The sequence below is a fragment of the Tiliqua scincoides genome, chromosome 10, assembly GCF_035046505.1.
Source record: "Tiliqua scincoides isolate rTilSci1 chromosome 10, rTilSci1.hap2, whole genome shotgun sequence".
Lineage (NCBI taxonomy): Eukaryota > Metazoa > Chordata > Lepidosauria > Squamata > Scincidae > Tiliqua > Tiliqua scincoides.
Window position 1 is genome coordinate 9,404,314 of NC_089830.1, and position 22,315 is coordinate 9,426,628.

Below are 22,315 nucleotides of genomic sequence, written 5' to 3' on the forward strand. Positions count from 1 at the left end.
GCCCAATATGATCAGAGGGAGCGGGGAGGAGACTATCAGGGGCAACATATTAGCTCATTCCTTCCTGCAGTCCAAAGGGAAGCCTCCCTCAGTGCTCCACAGCACTAGTAGTCTTCATTCTTGTTCCATCTCCAGAGGCAAGCAAGGTAAATTTCCACCACCATCCACCCATCCACCATTTCTCAGTATGGTTTATATCAGTTGTTCCCAAACTTTTTAGCACCAGGGCCCACTTTTTAAAACGATACTCTGTTGGGACTCCTAGGTTTACCAGACTTCTGAAAAAGAAGATCTAGAACGAAACTATTTATTTATTTATTTGCAAGTAATGATAACCAGAAAAAAGACTCTCAGACGTTTATCCCCAAGAGCTGTTGGCATCCTTCAGTCTTGGAAGACTATGGTATCGCGCTCTGAATGGTGGTTCTGGAACAGAGTGTCCTCTCCAGTGCGTGAAGCCTGGGTAAAGTAGATATGGAGGATAGACTGTTTCCCATGCAGCAAATCCCCCCTCTCCATGTTGCTGAAATGGTCCAACGGAAAGGCAGAAGCCAATACAGTTGGTTCCAGCGGCGTCACAGGAGTTGCCAAAACGTGACTGTTCAGCCATGAACTGCCTCAGGGACTCCGGCTCCGGATTTTGCCTTGAGGTTGACTCCTGAAGCCTTTCCCATAACTGGATGTAGCCACAAGGCAGTGGAGGTCTGGGATAGGGTTGGGACCCCCCTATACTTACACATACTTGCAAACTGCAGAAGCTGAGCTTTTTGTAGGGTAATTGGCAGCTATGGGATCTGATTTTTGAATAGTTTCAGGGTTCGAGGCAATTAGTTATCTGATCTTTCTATCACCCTTTGGAGAGCCACCAAAAATAATATTGCAACCCACCAGTGGGTCCTGACCCACAGTTTGGGAACCACTGGTTTATAATCTTTTTAGGAGAGCCCTTGAAGAGGGAGGAAATGCTTTAAAGAATTAAGTCAGGATCTAATGGGAGTTATAGCAGGGGAACCTAGCAGGACAAACAGCCTTGGTTACTCCCTTGGCACCTTCCAATTCTCAGATCTCATCTGCACAAGACACAATTCTCATAGATCACCAGATAAACAGGCATTGATATGTTTCAAGTCTTGGTCTAGTAAGATATGCCCAAAAGTCTAAATTGGAACCTGGGCAAATTCCTAATAGCCCAAGCCTGGCTCCTGGTTTGCCTGCCCCTTTTCATACCATGGCAGTAGCTCAAGCAGCCCCACCAGGTGTCCACACCACAGGCCAAGAATTCCAAGAGTGGCCTGAGCATCAGAAAAGTTTTCTGCATGAGTGACTTTGGTGCAATAAATGCATATTTGTTTGCACAAGTCCATATATCTTGTGTCAAGTATCAATGTCTCTTACGTTTTCCCATGACTCCAAAGCTGATCTTTTATACATTTTCGCCACATACAATTTCATATGTATTACAGCCCAATCTAATGCTAGCCTTCCATTGACATATCTCATGCTCCATCAGTGTAAGCTCCATTCTGACAGCATGAGAGCTGTGCTGCTGTCATGCATTTTGGAGCCGCTGGCACAAATGGCTAGAGGACCTGTGCGTGCGCTGGTGGCTTCTGAACACCCCACCAGAACAGGTAAGGTGGTGCCGGGGGCTGTTTAGGGGCTGGAAAAGTTTTCATCCTTAAGATTCTGTGTTGTACTCCAATCATTCTTTTCAGTCTCAAATCAAAGTCTGGAAGATTATAACTGAATGCCCTGCCAAAATGTAAAACCAATTAGGAAGTTTACTTGCATCCAAGTCCAAGATCTTGGAAAACCTTATGGACAAGATAGGCACCATTATGAAATGCAAAAGCACTCAGAAAGTAGCACATTTACTAGAGAAGCAGTTTTCAACCAAGTGTGCCAAGGCCATGGGAGTTTGGGGTAGGGTCATATATTAGTAGGGCCATGGGGGGGGGGGTGAGCCCCACACTTGCAGTGTGGTATCAAAAAATTGATGGTGTGCCTTTAAAATGTTAGCATCTTCTATGTACGCTGTGAGATGAGAAAGGTTGAAAACTGCTGTAGTAGATAGAGTCTTTGTGATTCCGTCCCACCTTTGGTAACACACACCATACCAGAAACAATCAAAAGCAGCTTGTTGGGGCAATGCAGACATCTTGTTAAGGACAAGGGAGCAGTCAGATTGCAAAAGCTCCCAGCAACAGATCAATAGCCTCTGCCCTGGCACTGGGTAGCAATCAATCAACCATGTCCAATTTCAAAGTCAAATGAAACCTTGTTCCAATGCAATCAAATCATCCCTACCAATATTAGTTTCTCCTTTCCCATGTTCCTGCCAGCAACTTTCCCTCATTATTTAAATGAAATTTTAATTCAGCATTCATTGTCTGACTAAGGTAGTCATCCTCCCCTGGATTGGCCTGCAGGTTGAAAGCTTTGGCCAAATTGTTTATTGTTTTTAACCTCCTACTTTTGTATCACTGCTGGAAAAGGTGTTCGGTGTTGGAAAGAGGTTTCTACAAGGGTTTGTTAGAGGAATTATTAATGCATGTCATCACAATTATTTGTCTTGAACTGCCAAGAAAAATTGCATTAAAACAATGGTTCCCAAGCTGTGGGTCACAACCCACTGGTGCAAGCATGTGTAAATATGGGGAGATAAATGTCTGAGGGTCTTTCTTCTGGTTATTATTATTTATAAATAAATAAGAGCACAATCCTAACCCATTTTCCAGCACCGACATAAGGGCAATGCAGCTCCTAGGTAAGGAAACAAATATTCCCTTACTTTGAGGAGGCCTCCGTGAATGCCCCCCAACTGCAGGATTCAGCAGACGTCCCATGAGCACAGCAATGCCAGTGCTGGAAAGTGGGTTAGGATTTGGGCCTAAATTAAACAAATAAATAAAATATTATTTCTTTCTAGATCTCCTTTTTTTTAATAAGTCTGGTAAACCTAGGTGGGTTCTGATAGAGTGTAATTTTAAAAAGATATATAGGTTTAAAATAAAAGGTTTAAGATAAAAGGTAAGGTGCTTACAATGTTTGCTTAAAAAGCATGGAAATTGAATGTTTTACAATGTTTGCTTAAAAAGCATGGAAATTGAATGTTAAGCTGGTCACCTTAAATGTCTGCACCGTGAAAGCAGCTGAGACTTTGTGCAGTTTCATATAGTAGGATGGCTTTGCAAATTAGATTCCATGCACCAACACTTTGCTGTAGTCTGTCAATCTGAGGTACGGCTGAGAAGGGAAGCTTCCAGGTGGAAATTTACCAGGTGCACCTTACCCAATCACTTGCTAAAGATGCACATGATGGATTTCTGCCTGGTACTTGTGTCATTCACAGCATCCAACAGGGCTGCTAAGAGAATATGTCCTCAATACCACCCAATAGGTCTGCATCCTCACAACGTTCAGTTGTGGTCCTTAAAGAACACACACTAAATTTTATGGACACATTCAGCCCTGGAAAGGTTTCCAGACCGACACCACTTGCTCATCACTCGGCCAAAAATTTCAGCAGCAGCAGGATGAATTGCGTAGAACAACTCTTTGATTTCTTCAGAGCATTTAAGAGGTCCTTCTTTCAGACCTGAAAAATTCTTTCCACTCTATGTAAAACACCATGTACTAATACATGAACAAAGTGAAAATCAGAGGTCAATTTTCAAACTGCTTATCCTGACAATTTCTCAATAGGTCTGCATTAAATTTGGAGAAATGACAGTCCCCTTCATGACACTGTTCCAAATGTCAACTGGATTTGGACAAATAATCTGGATATCATGATCAATAGAATTTACAACAGTGGAATGCCGTTTTCACGTTTACACGGTTACCTGTGTAACCACTTCCAGGCTGGAACGTGGGGGGGGGCAGCAAGCTTAACTTGCTAAGTCCAGTCGCTAGTCATTAAGGACACTATGAGGTGGCCTCTGCTCTCCCTAGTCACAGATGAAAGCCCAGCAGCCCAATAGCAAACATCTTCAGTGCTTATTAGCCATGAAAAATCAACTGAGCTGTGTCTATGCCTAGAAGTTTTTCTGCATAAATGGAATAGGGCAGAAGGCTCAAAGGAAAGCTCTACTAAGAACACACAGGGCTGCCATCTTCTCTTCCTTCTGGTTCTGTCGAAGGGATATTTGTAAATCACTGTCCTTGCCCTCTGTAGAACTGGCTGTTGGGAAGCCCTGTTTTAATTATATACTGTCTTCTCAATAGATTCAAGGTGTTCAATGACATCAGTAGGGTTTGCATCACCCAGTATGGGAGGCCACCGCTATGTTGGACTTCCTCCCATGCAGTGGGCGGGGGCAACTCTCTGGGCAGTGGGCATGGTGATTCTCCATCACCCTGCTCCTGCTGATTGTTTTGGCTATAACTTTTAATAGAATAGAGATATTTCAACATGGTTTTTTTAAAAAATTGTATTTTGCATGTAATTACACATTGATTGATATATAACAGGGGCACCCAAATCCCAGCCCTGGGGCCATTTGCAGCCCTTGAGGACTCCCAATCTGGCCCACTGAGAGCCCCCAGTCTCCAATGAGCTCTGGCCCTCCGGAGACTTGCTGGAGCCTGCACTGGCCCGACGCAACTGCTCTCAGTGCGATGGCCAACTGTTCGATCTCTTGTGTGAGCTGCAGACCAAAGGCTCTGTTACCAAAAGGGCTGTTTTGTTTAGGGGAATTATTACACTGCCCTTATTGGAACATTAGGATCGTAGGTTGGATAACAAGACGGTGTAATGCAGATAAATTCCCTTTGGCTTAAAGAGGAGACTGAGAGAAAGATAACTTTCAGTAAAAGATTATGGTTAATAAACAAAAGAACAAAGGTAAAAATAATGCACATGGAGAAATATATTTCTTGGTACCTAGCCTTCATGGTGGTTGCGTGTGAAGAGTATTTGGTGCATCGAGGAAAACAGATAAGGAAGGGGGTTGTAGGGAAGGCTTTAGGGGTCCCTGCTCTGCGAACCCCAGCAGCTAACTAAAGATGGGAAGAGAAGGGGAGAAAAAAGGGGAGGGGGAAGAAGGGAAAGAGTTCCAGGCGCAAGACAGTTACCTGTCCTGTAGAGCCAATTGGGGGGGAGGGGGGGTCCTGTGGAGAGGACCCTCTGACACAAAACAAATGTGTTGGGCCTTGGAGAGAGAGAAAGTGTGAGAGGAAGCCCTCTCTTATAAGTGGTTGGGAGACAGACTGAGCTGGAAGGTAGCTTGATTGCTAACACAAAGCTGGGTGCTTGGAGTAATGCTTACACATTTGAATGGGGATCAGGATGTACCTATCAGTTATTAGCAAAATTCAATCAGAGGGTCAATGACTGGCTTCCTAGAAGGGGGAACTTAACAAAGACTGTGTGGGGGAAAAAATACAGGATGTAGGTACAATACAATGAATCAGAAATAGAATTTCAACACCAAAATCCTTGAAGGCAGTTCAAGTTTGCATACAGTAATGTAGGAAATGCTTAAACAGAGATTGGATGAAAACACAAGATTTCCTTGCATAATATGTGACTATTGGGGGGGGGGGGGTGTAACCATCAGCTTGTGGCTTGACCAAAGTCCTGGAAATGTGGCCTGTATGCTGGGAGATGCTTGCATGATATTATAGTCCATAATAGCATAACCAGATATAGAGAGAGAAAATCACAGCTAAAAGGCAAAAAGGGTTTTTTTCACATAATAGCTCCCTCCACTGCTTGCTGTTTCACATCTGTGATGCAGAAGTGGCAGCAAAGGAAAGGCCGGTCTTGCTTTGTGCAAGGCCTTTTACAGGCCATGAGCTATTGCAAGACCTTCATTCATTCATATATGTTTCATCTCTAATGTATTCATTTATGTAAATTTATTCAAATTTGAAATGTAAATCAACTCATTTTTTCTTCCCGGCCCCCGACAGAGTGTCAGAGGGATCATGTGGCCCTCCTTCCAAAAAGTTTGGACACCCCTGATATATAACATGATGATATTATTTGAAAATGCCAAGATTTTAAAAATTTTGGCCAGTAGTGGTATCGCACCCCCCCCCCATGCACATCACCAGTGCGGCCTGCACCCACTGCACCCCCATAGCAAAGCCACTGGGTTCAGACGGCAGGCTGAACATAAATCCATTTTTCAACAGGATTTTTACAAGCATGATTCCATCAGACAATTTCACAGAACCTCAATTTCTCCAGGTGTTTCCTTTCATACTGCAACGGTCATCCTGGCTGCCAACTCTTGCGCTTTTCAAGCTCTCACAGGCAGCTGCCATCCAAGCTTAAGACTGATGTCTCAAGGATGTCATTCATTCTTGCCAGCTCCTTACTCTGCTCCTCCACACAGATCTGTGGCCTCCCAGTCTCCTTTCCAGCAGCTGGTCTTGCTTAGCTTTTTCAAGGCAAGGCTACCAGACCACACCTCCTTTTTTAATTACCATGCACTGTTCCAAGCCACAGGAACACCACAACTGTTGAACCTTTATTTTTGGTACCTAAAATAAAACTTTCCAGCCTGCATAGTAGGCTCATGTTTCCCCTCTGTCTTTCTCAACAGCCACATCCTTTCAACAAAAGTGATACCCTTAACACTGGGTCTGAGCTACAGAAGAGTCAGCATGCTTCCTGTTATATAGCGGGTCCATGCAAATACAGGAAGGCATAGAGATAACAGCTCAATATGTTTATTCCATCTTCAGAACCTGGCAATGCAACACAAGGCAAACACCCTTGGCTTTTATAGCCTTTAGCTCTGCCCAGACTCCCCATGATTGGTGCAGTTGAAACCTTAACTAGAGTGCCAATCGGATGGTAGGATTTCGATCCATCACCATAAGTCTGGGCCAATCAGTTATGCAGGATTTCAATCCTGCATAACTTACATACATAACACTTCGCCAAATGCATCAGCTGCAGTTGCAACTCTAGGTGAATTCTAGTCACTAGTTACAAAACCCTATTCACAGAAAGATCTGCCAACGTCAAGCATTTTTATTTTAAACATTGCAAGTGCGATACCCAAAGATTTATGCTTAATTTACATGCCTTGATTTTGATCATCTGGTGGATTTTGATCATCTGGTGGATTTTGATCATCTGATCTTCCCTGGCAACTGAAATAGTAAGTCCCCACCAAATTCTGTTTGTGCTTTGGGTGATTCAGCTACCAACATGGCCTCAAAAGAAGGGGGGAAACCACCTCTTTTCCGTTTTGCCCTGTGTTTTCCTGCTGGCTGTATAAAGATTAAAGAACAGGGCATTTCGGCTCTTACTTGGAACATTTGAGTTACATCTTAAAAGCCTGAAGCCATCCAGAATCTGCTTTTCACAGGTCCAGAAGATAGCCAAGGAGATTTGGAGCACAGGTTAGGAAAAATAAGTTTTAATGGTGTACAGAAGTAAGAGAGAGCTTAAATACACAAAATATAATAGGGAAAAGAAAACATTGGAATCAGGAACAAGCACTTCGTGCAATGTTCCTTCAGCTTACTTGGGTATCAAAGTAGCCTTCAATGTGTCAAGTTCCAGGGCACACCTGCTTAATTCCTTCTCCACTGATGAAATCCAAGAGTGTTTCTGGGAGTTATATACCTATACCCAGATAAACTGCTGGAAGTTTGGTTTCTAATGGAAAAGACTTAGGGCCCAATCCTATCCAATTTTCCAGCACCAGTGCAGCCACAATGCAGCCCTGAGGTAAGGGAACAAATGTTCCCATACCTTGAGGAGGCCTCCATGACTGCCTCCCCATCACAGGATGCAGTGCACACCCCATTGGTACAGCACCACCAGCACTAGAAAATTGGATAGGATTGGAACTTTACAATGCAATCCTAGCTCACCCCTGAGCCAGCGCAGGTCCCTTGTGCTGGCTCCCAAGTGTAGCAAATGGGCCACAAAGCATGTCTGCAGCTACTCGGGAGCAGGCTAAGCCAGAGCAAGGATGTGCGTTGGCCTAGTAGTTCCAGATCCACACCCAGACATAATACATTTGTGCAGGCCTGGACAGGTTGGCGCAGGGGTTGAGAGAGAGAGAGTAGCGGGAGGGCAGAATTGAGGCAGGGAGGGGACATTTTTGCATGGGGGAGGGCAGACTGGGAGTGGATTGGGCCCAGGAGAGAGGTGGGACTGGCCACAGCAGCGCATGTTGGGTCCTAACCCCCTTCCCCACCAGCATTACACAGGCTGCTGTGATTTGCACCACAAAATCGTGGGTGCAGATCCAAGTAGCCTCATAGGGCAGGTTGGCTTGTGACAGGGGGTAAGGGGACAAAAATCTCCTTACTCCAAGTTGCTCCCCTTACTCCCCTTACTCCAAGTTGCACTCCAGGCTGCACCAACCTTGCGCTGGATACAGCACAGGTAACTCTGGATTACGTTAGGATTACGCCCTTATACTCTCTCTCTCTCTCACACACACACACACACACACATTGTTGTCTTTCCTTATCTAAACTATGTAGTAAAGATAAGCATGGAGCTGTTTCCAGCCCACATTATGGAAAAACACAAGTCTGAGCCTACTGTTCTCAGGCCTTGCAAATAAGCAGGCCAACTGGTGAAGTCCATCTAACTCTGGCTTTGCTAAGGAGGCAAGCCAGACAAATTGTGAACAGTCACTAGCTTCTGGTATTTACAGTGGTCTTCTGGTACACATCCACTACACAGTAAACTCCTAAGCAGGTTTACTCAGACCCATTGAGTTCAATTCTCCCCCTGCCCCCGCAACAATACTTCACAGTTGTGAATAGGTTTATGGTGTTGCTCTTTACTTTTCTTATCCTGTATGTGTTATATATGCCAATAAGGGATTCTGACTTCACTGACTGAGCTGGACAATACATAACACATGTCGTTCCCCCCTCCCCCAAGTGGGCAAAGCATTTCACATATACTATCTTACAACAACCCTGGAAAACTGGCAAATACTGTGGGGTAAGCAACTTGCCTAAGGGCACTGAGGACGCAAGAGGCTTGCGCTGTATTCAGCGCAGGATAGGGGCCCAAAGTGGCTCAGCCAGAGTTAAGGGGAAACTTTTCTCCTTACCTCCGGGTAAGGCACGCTGGCAACTGTGGGTCTCCTTGGGAGTGGAGGGAAGGGAGCGGAGTGGCTTGAAACTGCTTTGAACTCCCCAGGAACAGGGGTTGGGATCTGGCATAACTGCTGCATTCCAGCCCCACCTTCTGCTCCCCACCCATCCACCCCCGGGGCAGCCCAACACCCACCCCAGAACATCTCCCTCCCGCCTCCTCCCTGCCCAGCCCAGAGCCTTACATCGGCCCAGTTGGGCCGACACAAGGCTTGCAGCACAAGCTGCCACGGAGGCTGGATTCAGCCTCTGTGCACTGGCACAGCTTGCTCGTGAGGAGGTGCAAACGTGCTTTACAGCACATTTGCAATTCTCCTGGGCACTTACACCAACCCAAGGGCACTTCTGGATTGCACCCTGAGTGAGTCAATGGCAGAGTCAATGTCAGTAAGTGTAAAGTCATGCACATTGGGGCAAAAAATCAAAACTTCACATATAGGCTGATGGGTTCTGAGCTGTCTGTGACAGATCAGGAGAGAGATCTTGGGGTGGTGGTGGACAGGTCGATGAAACTGTCGACCCAATGTGCGGCGGCAGTTAAGAAGGCCAATTCTATGCTTGGGATCATTAGAAAAGGTATTGAGAACAAAACGGCTAATATTATAATGCCGTTGTACAAATTGATGTTAAGGCCACACCTGGAGTATTGTGTCCAGTTCTGGTCGCTGCATCTCAAAAAAGACATAGTGGAAATGGAAAAGGTGCAAAAGAGAGCGACTAAGATGATTACTGGGCTGGGGCACCTTCCTTACGAGGAAAGGCTACGGCATTTGGGCCTCTTCAGCCTAGAAAAGAGGCACCTGAGGGGGGACATGATTGAGACATACAAAATTATGCAGGGGATGGACAGAGTGGATAGAGAGATGCTCTTTACACTCTCACATAACACCAGAACCAGGGGACATCCACTAAAATTGAGTGTTGGGAGAGTTAGGACAGACAAAAGAAAATATTTCTTTACTCAGCGTGTGGTCGGTCTGTGGAACTCCTTGCCACAGGATGTGGTGATGGCGACTGGCTTGGACGCCTTTAAAAGGGGATTGGACAAGTTTCTGGAGGAAAAATCCATTACGGGGTACAAGCCATGATGTGTATGCGCAACCTCCTGATTTTAGAAATGGGCTATGTCAGAAGGCCAGATGCAAGGGAGGGTACCAAGAAGAGGTCTCTTGTTATCTGGTGTGCTCCCTGGGGCATTTGGTGGTCCACTGTGAGATACAGGAAGCTGGACTAGATGGGCCTATGGCCTGATCCAGTGGGGCTGTTCTTATGTTAGAGGCAAGGTTCAAATCTCAAAAATCCCAGACCATGGCTCTTGACCACTATTCTACAACAGCACTTTGAATACAATACTTATTATAATATTTGTATTCCACTTTTCACTTAACGCAGTCCCAAGGCAGATAACATGATTAAAAACATAAAGCTATCTAATGCATCGAAAATTTAAAGAGATTGAGAAGAAATCCAACCGCAACGCCCTTCCTTCCTTAAAGTTCAAGAGTCCGGCAAAACAAGCAGATTTCAAATACAGCAAATCCTCACTTAAAGTTGTTTTGTTATAAATTTTGAGAAAAAATAGTTGATTCCTGGTAAGGGCAACTGCCTGTGTGGAGTTTGTATGTTCTCCCCAATTCTTTGTGCGTTTTCTCTGGCCTCAAAAGCTCACATTTATTTCAATGTTAGATAAGAACATAAGAAGAACAGTTCCAGTTCAGGCGAAAGGCCCATCTAGTCCAGCTTCCTGGATCTCACAGTGCCCACCAGATGCCTCAGGAAGCACCCAAGACAACAAGAGACCTGCAACCTGGTGTCCTCCCTTGCATCTGGCAATCTGAGGTTACCTACTTCTGAAATCAGAAGGTTGCGTATACCCATCACAGCTTGTAACCTGTGTTGAACTTTTTCTCCAGAAATTTGTCCAATCCCCTTTTAAAGGCATCTAGTTTAGATGCCCTCACCACATCCTGTGGCAAGGAGTTTCACAGGCTAATTATATGCTGACTAAAGAAATATATTCTTTGTGTTTGGGGTCTTTATTTATAAGTCTGGTAATGTTTTTATGACCAGAAATATACTGTAGGAACTTAACTCTGGTTTACATATATCAGTTATTAGCCTACAGTAAAACTGGTTTTGTTTCAAGTCATTACGCTTAAAGTTGCAGTTTCCACGAACCTCTCAGCAACTTTAAGTGAGGGCTGGCTGTACTTCCCTAAAAGCAGCAAGTGTACCCAGGACTGCAGCCCAAGTTATTTGAACTGCCCCATATGAATGCAGACAGAGAAGTCAAGTACAGCATAGAGGTCTCTTTTACTACAGTTCTGAGAACTGTTGGAGACCTTTGTGCCTATCCTTGCACAAATCAGACCTGCTCGGCAAGCAGGCAGCGTCTCCTTTCGTAGCTCAGGGGTGCTGATAAGCCAGTTCCTTGTTCTGTAGCCTCAGCTTGTTTCTCAGAATCATAGAATCATAAAGTTGGAAGGGGCCTAATAGGTCATCTAGTCCAACCCCCTGCCGCTTCTCATAACCACACAGAACCTTCCACTAAGACATTCTTGAGCTGAAAGTGACATGAGAATCTATTGTTGCAAGCAAAGAACAGACATCTCCCATTGTTTATTGCAGTATTCAACCTGTGAACCTTCAACCCAATGGTGTTTCAAAGCCTCATTGGGGGGAGTAGCATCAGCCTTTCAAAGCCTGTGAAAGAGAGGGCTTGGATCCGATCCAATCCAATCATGGTCCTACCTCACCAAAACTCTTGATATAATCCTGCAGAGCCTCTTCTCACCATCTTGCCCCACAGCTCTTAAGGTCAGCCCTGCTCAGGCCATGATCTCAGAAGGTTGTTGTGAAGAAATTGGGGGGGGGGCAGCAATGGTTGGGCAGATTGGGTCCTGGAAGGTTCCGGTCTCATACTGGGAGGGGAGGTTGCATGAAAAAGGTTGAAGACTATTGGCTTATGGAATCAAAACAATGCATTATTCAATCCCTCTTTCAGCCTTTAAGATGGGCATTTACTTTCAAATAATCATGTCATGCCACCATTTACTATTCCTCAATAATGGCCATGTCTCGCTCTACCAGGAAGTAGCCATTTGCATCCAGGCAGAAATCAACATATTGTATATCATACCTCATTCTCTCTTCTGAAAAGCTTTATTCAGAATGAGTATTTGAAGGGGCATAAGCAAGAACTAATGTATCTGCATTATATCCTAGGACAAGACTCATTTCGGCAGCGCACTCTTACCTTGCGCTGGAACAGGCAGGCCAGGAGGCCTGCACTGTATCCAGTGCAAGATTGGGGCCAGAAGTGGCTCAGCCAGAGGCAAGCAGAAGCTGTTCCCCTTACCCCCCAGGCAAGACACTACGGCCCCAATGGGTCTCCTTGGACTTGCATCACCTCAGGAGGTGATACAAGTCAGAGGAGAACAGAGCGACTTCATGCTGCTCCATGCTGCTTGTGGAATGGGGTTGGGATCTGGCATAACAGCCAGGTTCAAGCTCTCTGTCTAACCGCCCTCTGCCTGCCCTCCCCCCGCCCTGAAACGTCTCCCTCCCACCTCTTCCCCACCCTCTCCAGACCCCTGCGTCAGTTGAGCTTGGTGGACACAACCCCCCCTCCCCAGGTCAGCGTGGAGACTGGATGCAGCCTCCGTGGGCCAGTGCACATCCCTGTGCCGGTCCAGCCAACTCTTGAGGAGGTGCAAGTGTGCTTTACAGCACATTTGAGACCCTCCTGGGCTGGTGAAGGAACTTGCTCCAGCCTAGGGTGCAGATAGGGTGCTAGATTAATTGATCTAGCCCACACAACCTGCAAAGGCGGATGTAGGAAAATGTTAACAATTCTGTAAGCTATTTAAGGACTTCTATCCTGTCTTTCCTCCTAAAATATAAGGTGCTTATAATAATAATAATAATAATAATACAGGTATTTCTATACCGCCTTTCTTGGTCCTCAGATTTCTCCTTAGACTTTATTCAAGGCGGTTTACATAGGCAGGCAAGTTAAATCCCCATAGGGATTTTTACAATTTTGAAAGAAGGTTTCTATCTTTCAAGAAACCACAACATTCAGATGTTTCTTTCTTGATCTGGTCGCACATTCTGGCTTCCATCCTCTCACGCTCAGAGCAGATGGAATAGCTCAGCTCAGCTTGTCAGCTGCTTCAAGGTCGCACGGTGCCGGTGGCCTCGAACTGGCGACCTTTGGATGTTATCTTCAGGCAAATGGAGGCTCAACCCTCTAGACCAGACCTCCTGCTTACAAAACAAAAGAGTAGCAGCAGGATAAGTGGTGCTGCTGGGGAGGTGTGGGCTGTACCTGGTGACACGCACTGGGGGGGTGACACCACTACTGGCCAAAATTTTTAAAATCTTGGTGTTTTTGAAAATTACCATCATGTTATATATCGTTTGATGCATAATTTCATGCAAAATGCAATGAAACACCACATTTAAATATATTCTATCAAAGGTTATAGCCAAAAAACCAGAGGGGGTGTGGCAATGGTGCGTCACCACATTCACTGCTCAGAGCATGTCAGAGCGCTGACACGATGCCCTACCACACTGGGTAGCGCAAAACCCTGAGAATGCTACTGAGCAGGATATCAATAATAATATACCAAGAATATAGCAGCATCTCAAAAATTACCAGGCACAAGAAGTTTTGAAATAATAGCCAGAAATTTAAAGAAAAAATGCAAATGTAACAAATATATTCAAAAGGAAAAGCAAAACAAAAAACTGTTGAGATTCTGCTGAAAGAATTGCAGTTCTTAATTCTAGTACGAGGGAGTTCCATAGTAATGGTGCTGCTACAAAGAATATCTTGCTTTCATCACTGCTAGCCTGACTTCTGCCAGGTTGGTACATGCAATAGTACTCCCTCAGCTTACCTTGAAATGGGGGGGGGGGGGGGAGAGAGAGAGAGAGAATCCATGCAATTCTCAGATTTGTAGTCAGGCTGCTAATTTTTTTTTTATTGCCTCCAGATTGTATGAAGCTGTAATAGTATGCATAAGAAACATCACATCTGAGATTTTTTTTAACACTTTTAAAACCTGCTTGAAAAACTAGCCACTTTAACAAATGGGCATCTGTGAAAAGCACTTGCCAATGCAGGTTCCATGGAGCTCAAAATCCTGATTAAAAAGGTACACCTACTAAAAAAAAAAAAACCTGCTTAAAGGTAAACCTGTTATGCTTTAGACCAGGCCCTTTGCCAATGCAGTTTTGCTGGGGGCCATAGAAAACTAGCAAGTAAAAGCTCTAGTATACCAGTTAATAGCTTTTGGGTGTCTGCACACAGGCAGTGCTATGTACGCATGCCACACCTTGTACCAAATCAACCCTGAAACAGAGTTTAATTCTTCCCAACAATAATCCCGTGATTGGCAGGTGTTAGAGGGACAAATAGGCAGCTTGAGCAGCAATGAGACATACACCTTGAGCTGAGAGCCACTGGCCTTAGGCTGGAACATCACATCAGCTGAAGAGTAATTAGAGGGTTCAGCACTGGCCTGGCAGAACATACAAACCATGGAAAGCTACAAAGTTTATCTGAAGGATGTATATCCTACCTCTGAACCAAACAATCCTCAGGAGAATGAATGCAGCAATATTTTAAATACTGTTACCGCCATCAGCCTTAGCACTCTGGCTGATGATAGAGGGTGTTTTCCTTTAGAGAAGGAGTCCTCAAGACAGGGCCAGCTCATCCATAAGGCTAGCTGAAGATTGGCAGGGGGATGCACCTCTGTCCCTCCCTGCTTGCCTCCACTGGGAGGAACAGAAGCTGGTACATCACTTGGTAATGATCGAGGGAGGAATCTAACACATTGCCTCACATGCCAGGTGGTCTAAGGCGAGTCCTACCCCAGACAACTGACCATTGGATGTTTCAGGGAGGGGAAAGGAAGCAATGCAGTCATTCAACATCAAGGCTTTGGTAATATTAATAGTTGCCTACATGAGAGTGTTTGTAGGTGTGTCACAGTGGGGGTTTGCCTGCTGTGCCTCTGTAAGGGTCCTGTGGCTTGACTGCTTCCCTGAACGAATTTGCTCCCCCTCCAAAGATGATGTGTATTGGGTTTTCCTTTGCTCTGCTTTATGTCTTCAATGTTTTGGGTTTTAATGTTAAAACATTAATGTTTTAATGCTCAGTTTTGAGGTTTCTACTGTTCATTGTTGTGATATACAGCATTGTACTTTTACTATTTGTGAGCCACCTTGGGCATTTGCTTCAGCATGGGAAAGGCAGGATATAAATTCTTCAAATAAAATATATCATAGCACCACCAGCCAAAATTCCCTCATCTACACAAAGGCACAGAAATCCCAATATTGGAAAATATCTATTGGTAACCTCAGTCGTTCACTAGGGATAAGAGTATTGTATACGCAGTACTCGGCCACAGAAGGGGGCTGCTTCTGGGAAGGGTTTGAGCTGCTAATGCGGAGTTCCTTTCCAATGTGCATTTTGCAAGGTGCCTGAACACCAACCCCACTGGATAAGTTGGGCAACTACAGGAATGATCCCTTTTATTGCAAGGAAGAAAGGAGGGGCCACACCCACAAAGTCTTTGTTCAGAAGTCAGCAAATAAATGACACATCGAACACAATAAATTTCCAACAAGTACCAATGAAAAAAAATCTTTGCCATTTAATACACAAAGTATAAAAGGAATATTTTCAGAGCATTATAGTACAACATACAATTCCAGAATGAGCACAACAGAAGTGAGATTGTTCAAAAGCTAAAAGTCACACATGACCTGTTTTTAAAAAGCTCCTTTGAATGTTTCATTTTGATTCTCTTGGATGATTCAGTCTAAGCATTTGCTGGTGAAAAAAACACATTGTAAAACACAGCAAACCCCACAAAGGCCAAGTAACCAATGATGCAGACCCAGAACCTGGGGTCCTTAATGAAATTCTTATCAAAACAGCTGAATATGACATAACCTATTGACATCCCAGCCAGGCCGCCTGCAAGGTGGGCCACAAAGGAAACCTTGAGAAAAAAACAAACACACACATATATTTAATGGGGCTATGTTCCAGGAGGGAGAGTCAGAAACAGCTGAATGTATGGTTGCTTGTTTCCTAAGGATGGGGAAATAGTACAAAGAGGGGATTTTATGCAGAGGAGGAACAGAAAGTACCTATGATAAACCCCTGGGTGGGGAACAAAGCCTAGAGAGAAACACAGACCTCCTCCCAGTTCACAGAACCTGCAGTTGCATCTCATTCTGACAATATTGTTGGTTGCGCGACATTTCCGTCCCACAATGTAATGAGTCAGGACAGTATTTCCTCCAAAATATGGCCACTTGCCACAAATCAAAGGCCTCATGTTGTATAACATGTGGTAACAAATTAATGTGTGGTTTCCTTACTGTACAAGGAAGTAGAAAACAGCTTAATATTGCCATTTCTACCCAGCCCACAGATATATACATTTGTTCCCTGTTGTGTATATGCAGTGTTCGTCAGAAATTGCTTAATTTTGCTATGGGAAACCATGTCAATTACAGAGATGCAGAAGAGAGAGAGAGAGAGAGAGAGAGAGAGAGAGAGAGAGAGAGAGAGGTTTGCAACCAAGGTGTGCAGAATCTCAGAGAATAAAATTTATATATCTATGATCGAATCAAAGCAATCAAAATGTGCACTTAAAAAGTGCATGTCAGTTAATGGACCAAATGGATCTAAGCACATATTAATATAAAATTCCAAACAAGACTAGAGTAGATCGCCCTAGCATGGCCCCCCCTTAGGTGCTGGGAGAATTGATTCAAGTTGGCTTAAGCCATTTCTTCCCCACATTGCATATATGCAACAGGGACCAAATGTGTACACCTGTGGGCAGGGCAAAAATGGGTTAAAGCCCACCCCGCACACACAAGGTCTGCAAGTTCTCTCATCCCATACCTTACCAGCTGCAACCAAGAGCAGATGTCCAAGTGAATTCATGCACCCGTTTGTCCCTGCAATTTGGGTCATGCAAAGCAATCCTCAGCTCTCCTTCCAATTACTTAGAGCTCCTCCAAGATTTGCCAAAGCCCAGTTAGTCTTTCCACCACCGACTTTACTCAATGCACCAGAGCAGAAAGAAAAGTATATAGCAAGAGACAAGGCTGCAGGCAAAATACAAAGGAATAACAATCCCCAAATATGAGAAGGATAGAGATGCAGCCCTCAAATATTGTAGTGAAGAGTATCTGGCAAGAGTCTGGGTAGAAGAGAATGAGAAATGTCATATCAGTACCAGCAGAAAAACTAAGCCAGAGCATTTATTGAAGAAGCAAGCCCAAATTCTGCCAATGGACACTTGCACTTACCTGAGGCCCAGTCACTGGAGAGAGAAATCTTCTATACAAAGCAAATCCAATGTCTGTTCCAACTAAGAAATCAAGAGCAGTTGTTAGCAGCCCATTATTATCTCTCTCCTCCCACAAAAGCAGAGGTATGGTCTTAAAACTCGCAATATTTTATTTAATTTATACCCCTTTGGTAAACCCCCCAAAGCACCCAGGGTGGCTAGTGTCTTCTGCCCTTGGTCTCAAATGGCACACACATGCTTTTCTGTTCTTCCCAAAATCCTTATCCTCTTTTTAAGTTGTGCCAGGGTTCAGACGTTTGTATATATCACGCAATTAGTCTCTAAATGAGAACTAAAAACCTTGCACTTTGGAGAGCTCTAAATCTGGGGCATAAAAGCAGTTCTTATGTCTCTCCAAGTGCCAGGCTTTATTTCAGAAGTCAAGATAGCCTTTTTTCAGGCTAGAAGATTCTATTAAGAAGCAAGCCAAGAATGTCTTCCTATAGCTAATTTGGCATGGGAAAGCAGACAAAAAACAAAATGTGAACCTACCCAATGGAGCACAGAGCAGTGGGGGGGGGGGGAGAAAGAAGCTGCTGCTTCCTCCCTGCTATTTAGTAGTTACAAGGGGTGGGGTGGGGAATATGCTTTCCAAGGTTACCTATTGAGAAGATGATAAGTAGTCTGGCCACTCCAAACAGCGGAATCATTTCTCGGAAGTTCTGAAAAGAACAGAGACATGAATCAACTCTATACCTGCAAAATTCATTCATTTATTTATCCAGCCAGCCAGCCAGCCAGCCAGTGTTTCTGCCAGAAGGGCACCCAGTTCTCACATGGCTACCTGCCATGTTGTTGTTGCCCTGCCTGCCCTTCCCACTCCTTGTCTTATGAAAGGGGGCAAGTAGAAGCAAAAGACAAAAGATGTAGGTCTGCATCTTTGTCATGCCTGGACTGCCATGCCGAAGTCAGACACCCAGATTTCCCAGGCTAGCATTTTGGCTTCTAGGAATAAATGGCTAAAAGAGCTTCCTCATCCACGCATAGCTAGAAGAGTTAGCACTACTCTTCGCAAACAAATGTACCCAAGGAGAAAACCTCCAGCTCCTAGAAGTGTCAAGCTTTTTCCTTACCACTAGAATATTCATGAAGTATCCTCCAATCAGAGCATACACTCCTCCTGAAGCACCTACTAGGGCCAGGTGTGGATCACAGATGGAGCTTGCCAAGGAACCTGAGGGTAGGGGTGGAAAGAGGGAAAGGGTGGAATACTAGAAGGAATGCTGCACTCTAGCACTCAGCCTAGGTCAGCACTCCTGCATGGCAAAGCAGCAATGGAGCCTTGGCTTGGGTCTGGGGGGAAAAACTCTTGCCATCCTAAGAGCCTCAAACTGCACTCCAGGATTCATCTGGATCAGCTATTTAATGGGGCTCTTACGAACACATGCTCCTTTGCCTCCAAGAAATGTGCTCCACTAAGTGCCCCATTTCTGCACACTCACCTCCAATTACTCCTGCAATGTAGACCAGTCCAACTCGGTGTCCTTTGTGAACCATTTCTAGAGGGATTCCCAAAAAGAGCTGCAGGAGAAGATTTCCTAAGATGTGTTCAACACTGAAAGAGGGGGAAAAAAGTTTGGAGATAGAGGAGCCAGCAGCAGCATTCCCTGTAAAGAACTCTGTGTGCTGCCCTTCTGTGGCTGTGCAGTGGTGGGGCAGAGTCTCCAGATGTTTGGCTATGATGCCATCACCTCATTGCTGACTTCTGGGTAGCTGAGCTCTGAACTGCATGGAGCTTGGCTATGAAGTGTGTTGCTGCATACCTTAGGAAGAAGAGTGGCCAGCAGATGATTATCAAGTGCAATTTGGCTCCCCTTTACTGGAACTAAAACCATACTGTAACCATAAAAACTGTCAATAATAATAATGAGCACTCGAGGTATTCATTTTCTACTGTTACACCCCAATGCCTGGTGCATATTTAACTCAATTTGCCCTGCTGCCTCAAGCACCAGAAGGTGTTGAGCCAGCCCTGATTGGTGCACTATGTTGCTTACCCAGCATGCACAAGCATGTATGACACAAATCTCCAGGCTTCCTTCCTCTTGTCAGGACTGTAAGTTAGAGGACTGTCCAAGATGCCAGTTTCCAAAGTGATCCACTGAATCTGGGGCTTCCAAACAGCATAATAAATGAATACAGCCAGCTAGAGAGAAACATCAAGAGAGCTTCAGTCCAACACTCAGGAAAAAAAACAAACAGAAAAGTGTGGAGGGTTAAGCCAATCAGAACAGCAGTTTGTTGGGGCAGACCCAAATGCTGCATCTTGGAGAAGTTGGAGCTTTAGGACCACACAGGGCTCTTCTTGAGTCCTCCATCCCTTGCCTCTTTTTAGTACCGAATATTCAGCAGTCCAATACATTAGGACACCTAAATATGAAGGATAGTTTCCCAGCAACAGCTCAGACCCAACAGCCTTAGACATTGAACTTTTCTAGATATTCAGTACTTTTCATAGACCTGAAGAATACCTGTGATTGGATTTTAGAGCTCTTTTCTAGTGTATACTTGAATACAAGGGCTTGCCTTAAATCAAGTGAGACTCTTGGTCCATCTTGCTTAGTACTACAACTCTCCAACATTTCAAAAACAAATCTTTCTATCACTTCTACATCTTGTTTTTTTGTTTTGTTTTGTTTTGTTTTAAGATAGCAATACCAGGGATTGAGTCTGAGACCTTCTGCATGCAAACCATGAGATCTACCACTTTATCATGACCCATCTCCCCCTTACAATGGATTATTTTCTAAGTAGTGGTGGATTTCCACCAGGGGCAAATCCAACACAGAGGAAACATTTCCATTGCCAGGCCCTGCTTGAATTCTTTCGTGCTTGTCTGCACCAACATGATGCATCCAAGGCCAGGAACATTAACAGCCATGGAACTAGCACTTACAGCCCATGTACTTAGAGGCAGAAGCATTCCTACCATCACTTAGCTGGCACTTCTGCCTTGAAAGCAACTAAGAAAAGAATGTGGTTCGACCCTTGAAAGCAAAGGGAAGAAAAGAATGTGGTTCAACCCTCCATGAATGGTATGAAACCAGAGTGCAGCTGGGGGCCACAATTTAAATGTTCCCAGACATAGAAACTAAAATCATTGCGTATTGAAAACCAGCACATCAGGGAGAAGGCTAAAACATCCTTGACATGCTAGATTTGCACAGCTAGGACTGTAACCACCTAGCAGAGCATCAATCATTGGCATTCAGAAGTTACATAATTCCATGCAATCTGTGTCATGCCCATTTTCTAAATATAGAGATTGGTTCCCAAGTATGTGAAAAAAGACGACTTTTGGAACAGCCCTTCGGCCAGCAACTCATTCAGCTGGGCAAAATGGGCAGACTTACCAAGGAGGAGAACTGAAACTGTGCGTCGGGACACACTAAGTGGGTCATGAACCAATTTCAGATGGGTCCCCATTCATTTCAATGTGTATTTTATTTTTTATATATTAGACTTGATGCTACCATGGTATGTGACTGCATTTGGGGAAATGTGACAGATCTGTACTTTGAACAGGCTACTAAGTATATGCTTTCAATAATAATAGCCAATGGGGCTTACACCTGGGTAAGTGTGGATAGCATTGCACCCTTTGGGATATTTGGGGAGTTTTTTTAAATAGATCAGCAACTGCTTGGGAGGGTTAAGAGGGTTTTTCTTAAATAATTTTTTAAACTTATATGTACTGTAAACTAATTAATTTGATTTTATTGTATGGAAGGGGTGTTAAAAATGTTCCTGCTTGATGGTCACTTCCAGATATGATATCACTTCTAGGTTAATGACATCACTTCCAGTGGGTCCTGACAGATTGCCATTCTAAAAAGTGGTTCCCAGTGCTAAACATTTGAGAACCACTGCACTAGAGAGCTTCCTACCTCGGCAACACTGATGGTAATGATGAAAATCGGTGGTGGGATGCAGTTTGCTCTTTCAAGATAGGTCCCCCTGGCATCCTCAGGAAGCATCCACTTTGAAACCGTTGCATGGATGCTGTCGCAGTTCACACAAGCGCAACAGCCTCTTTTGTCACCTCTCTTCTCCTCCTCCTCTTCTTCCTGTGCCTCAGGGTCTCCCTCCAAGTTCATTCGCTCAAGTTCCATGTTACATTCAGCCTATGCCAGACAGAAAGAATGACAAGGTCATTTGACTAGGACTCAGTCAGGGGCCACCTCTCATTCAAGTCCAAATGGATAAAAGACATTGACACCTGTGCTGGAGATTTAGGAACAAAGAGGTGCTTCTTCACACAGTGCATAATTAGTCTGTGGAACTCATTGCCACAAGATGCAGCGACAGCCACTGGCTTGGGTGGTTTTAAAGGGGTATTGGACAAAGTCATGGCCAGGCAATATCTACAGCAGAGTCAGGTCAACTATGCCTCTGAATACCAGCTGCAGTGGAGCAATGGCAGGGGAGACAGATGAACATAAGAAGAATCAGGCCAAAGGCTCATAGTTCAGCTTCCTGGAAGTGGCCCACCAGATGCCTCAGGGAGCACACAAGACAAACAAGATACCTGCATCCTGGTGCCCTCCTTGCATCTGGCATTCAAAGGAAGCCTATTTCTAAAACCAGGAGCCTGCATCATGGCTTGTAACCTGTGATAGACCTTTCCTCCATAAATTTGTCCAGCCCTCTTTTAAAAGCATCTAGGACAGATGCCATCACCACGTCCTGTGGCAAGGAGTTCCACAGACTGATGACATGCATAAGAACATAAGACTAAGAAGTAGTGCCAGAATGCTTAGCAGGAGGAACAGAAGAAGAGCACCACTGGATCAGGCAGAAGACCCTCTGAGTGCAGCTTCCTGCATCTCACAGCT

The 22,315-nt window shown here is 44.6% G+C and overlaps 1 protein-coding gene across 1 annotated transcript; it reads right to left on the reverse strand.

Annotated features, from left to right (window-relative positions):
• Positions 1-15,741: 15,741 nt before the first annotated feature.
• On the reverse strand, positions 15,742-21,604 carry RHBDL2 (rhomboid like 2). The gene is made up of 7 exons (XM_066638743.1): positions 21,368-21,604; positions 19,478-19,626; positions 18,923-19,035; positions 18,554-18,654; positions 18,082-18,142; positions 17,440-17,501; positions 15,742-16,112 (listed from the first exon to the last, which is right to left on the reverse strand). Exons 1-7 carry the CDS (start codon positions 21,590-21,592, stop codon positions 15,930-15,932), a joined length of 894 nt encoding a protein of 297 aa, XP_066494840.1. The 5' UTR covers positions 21,593-21,604; the 3' UTR covers positions 15,742-15,929.
• Between the last annotated feature and the right edge of the window lie 711 nt (positions 21,605-22,315).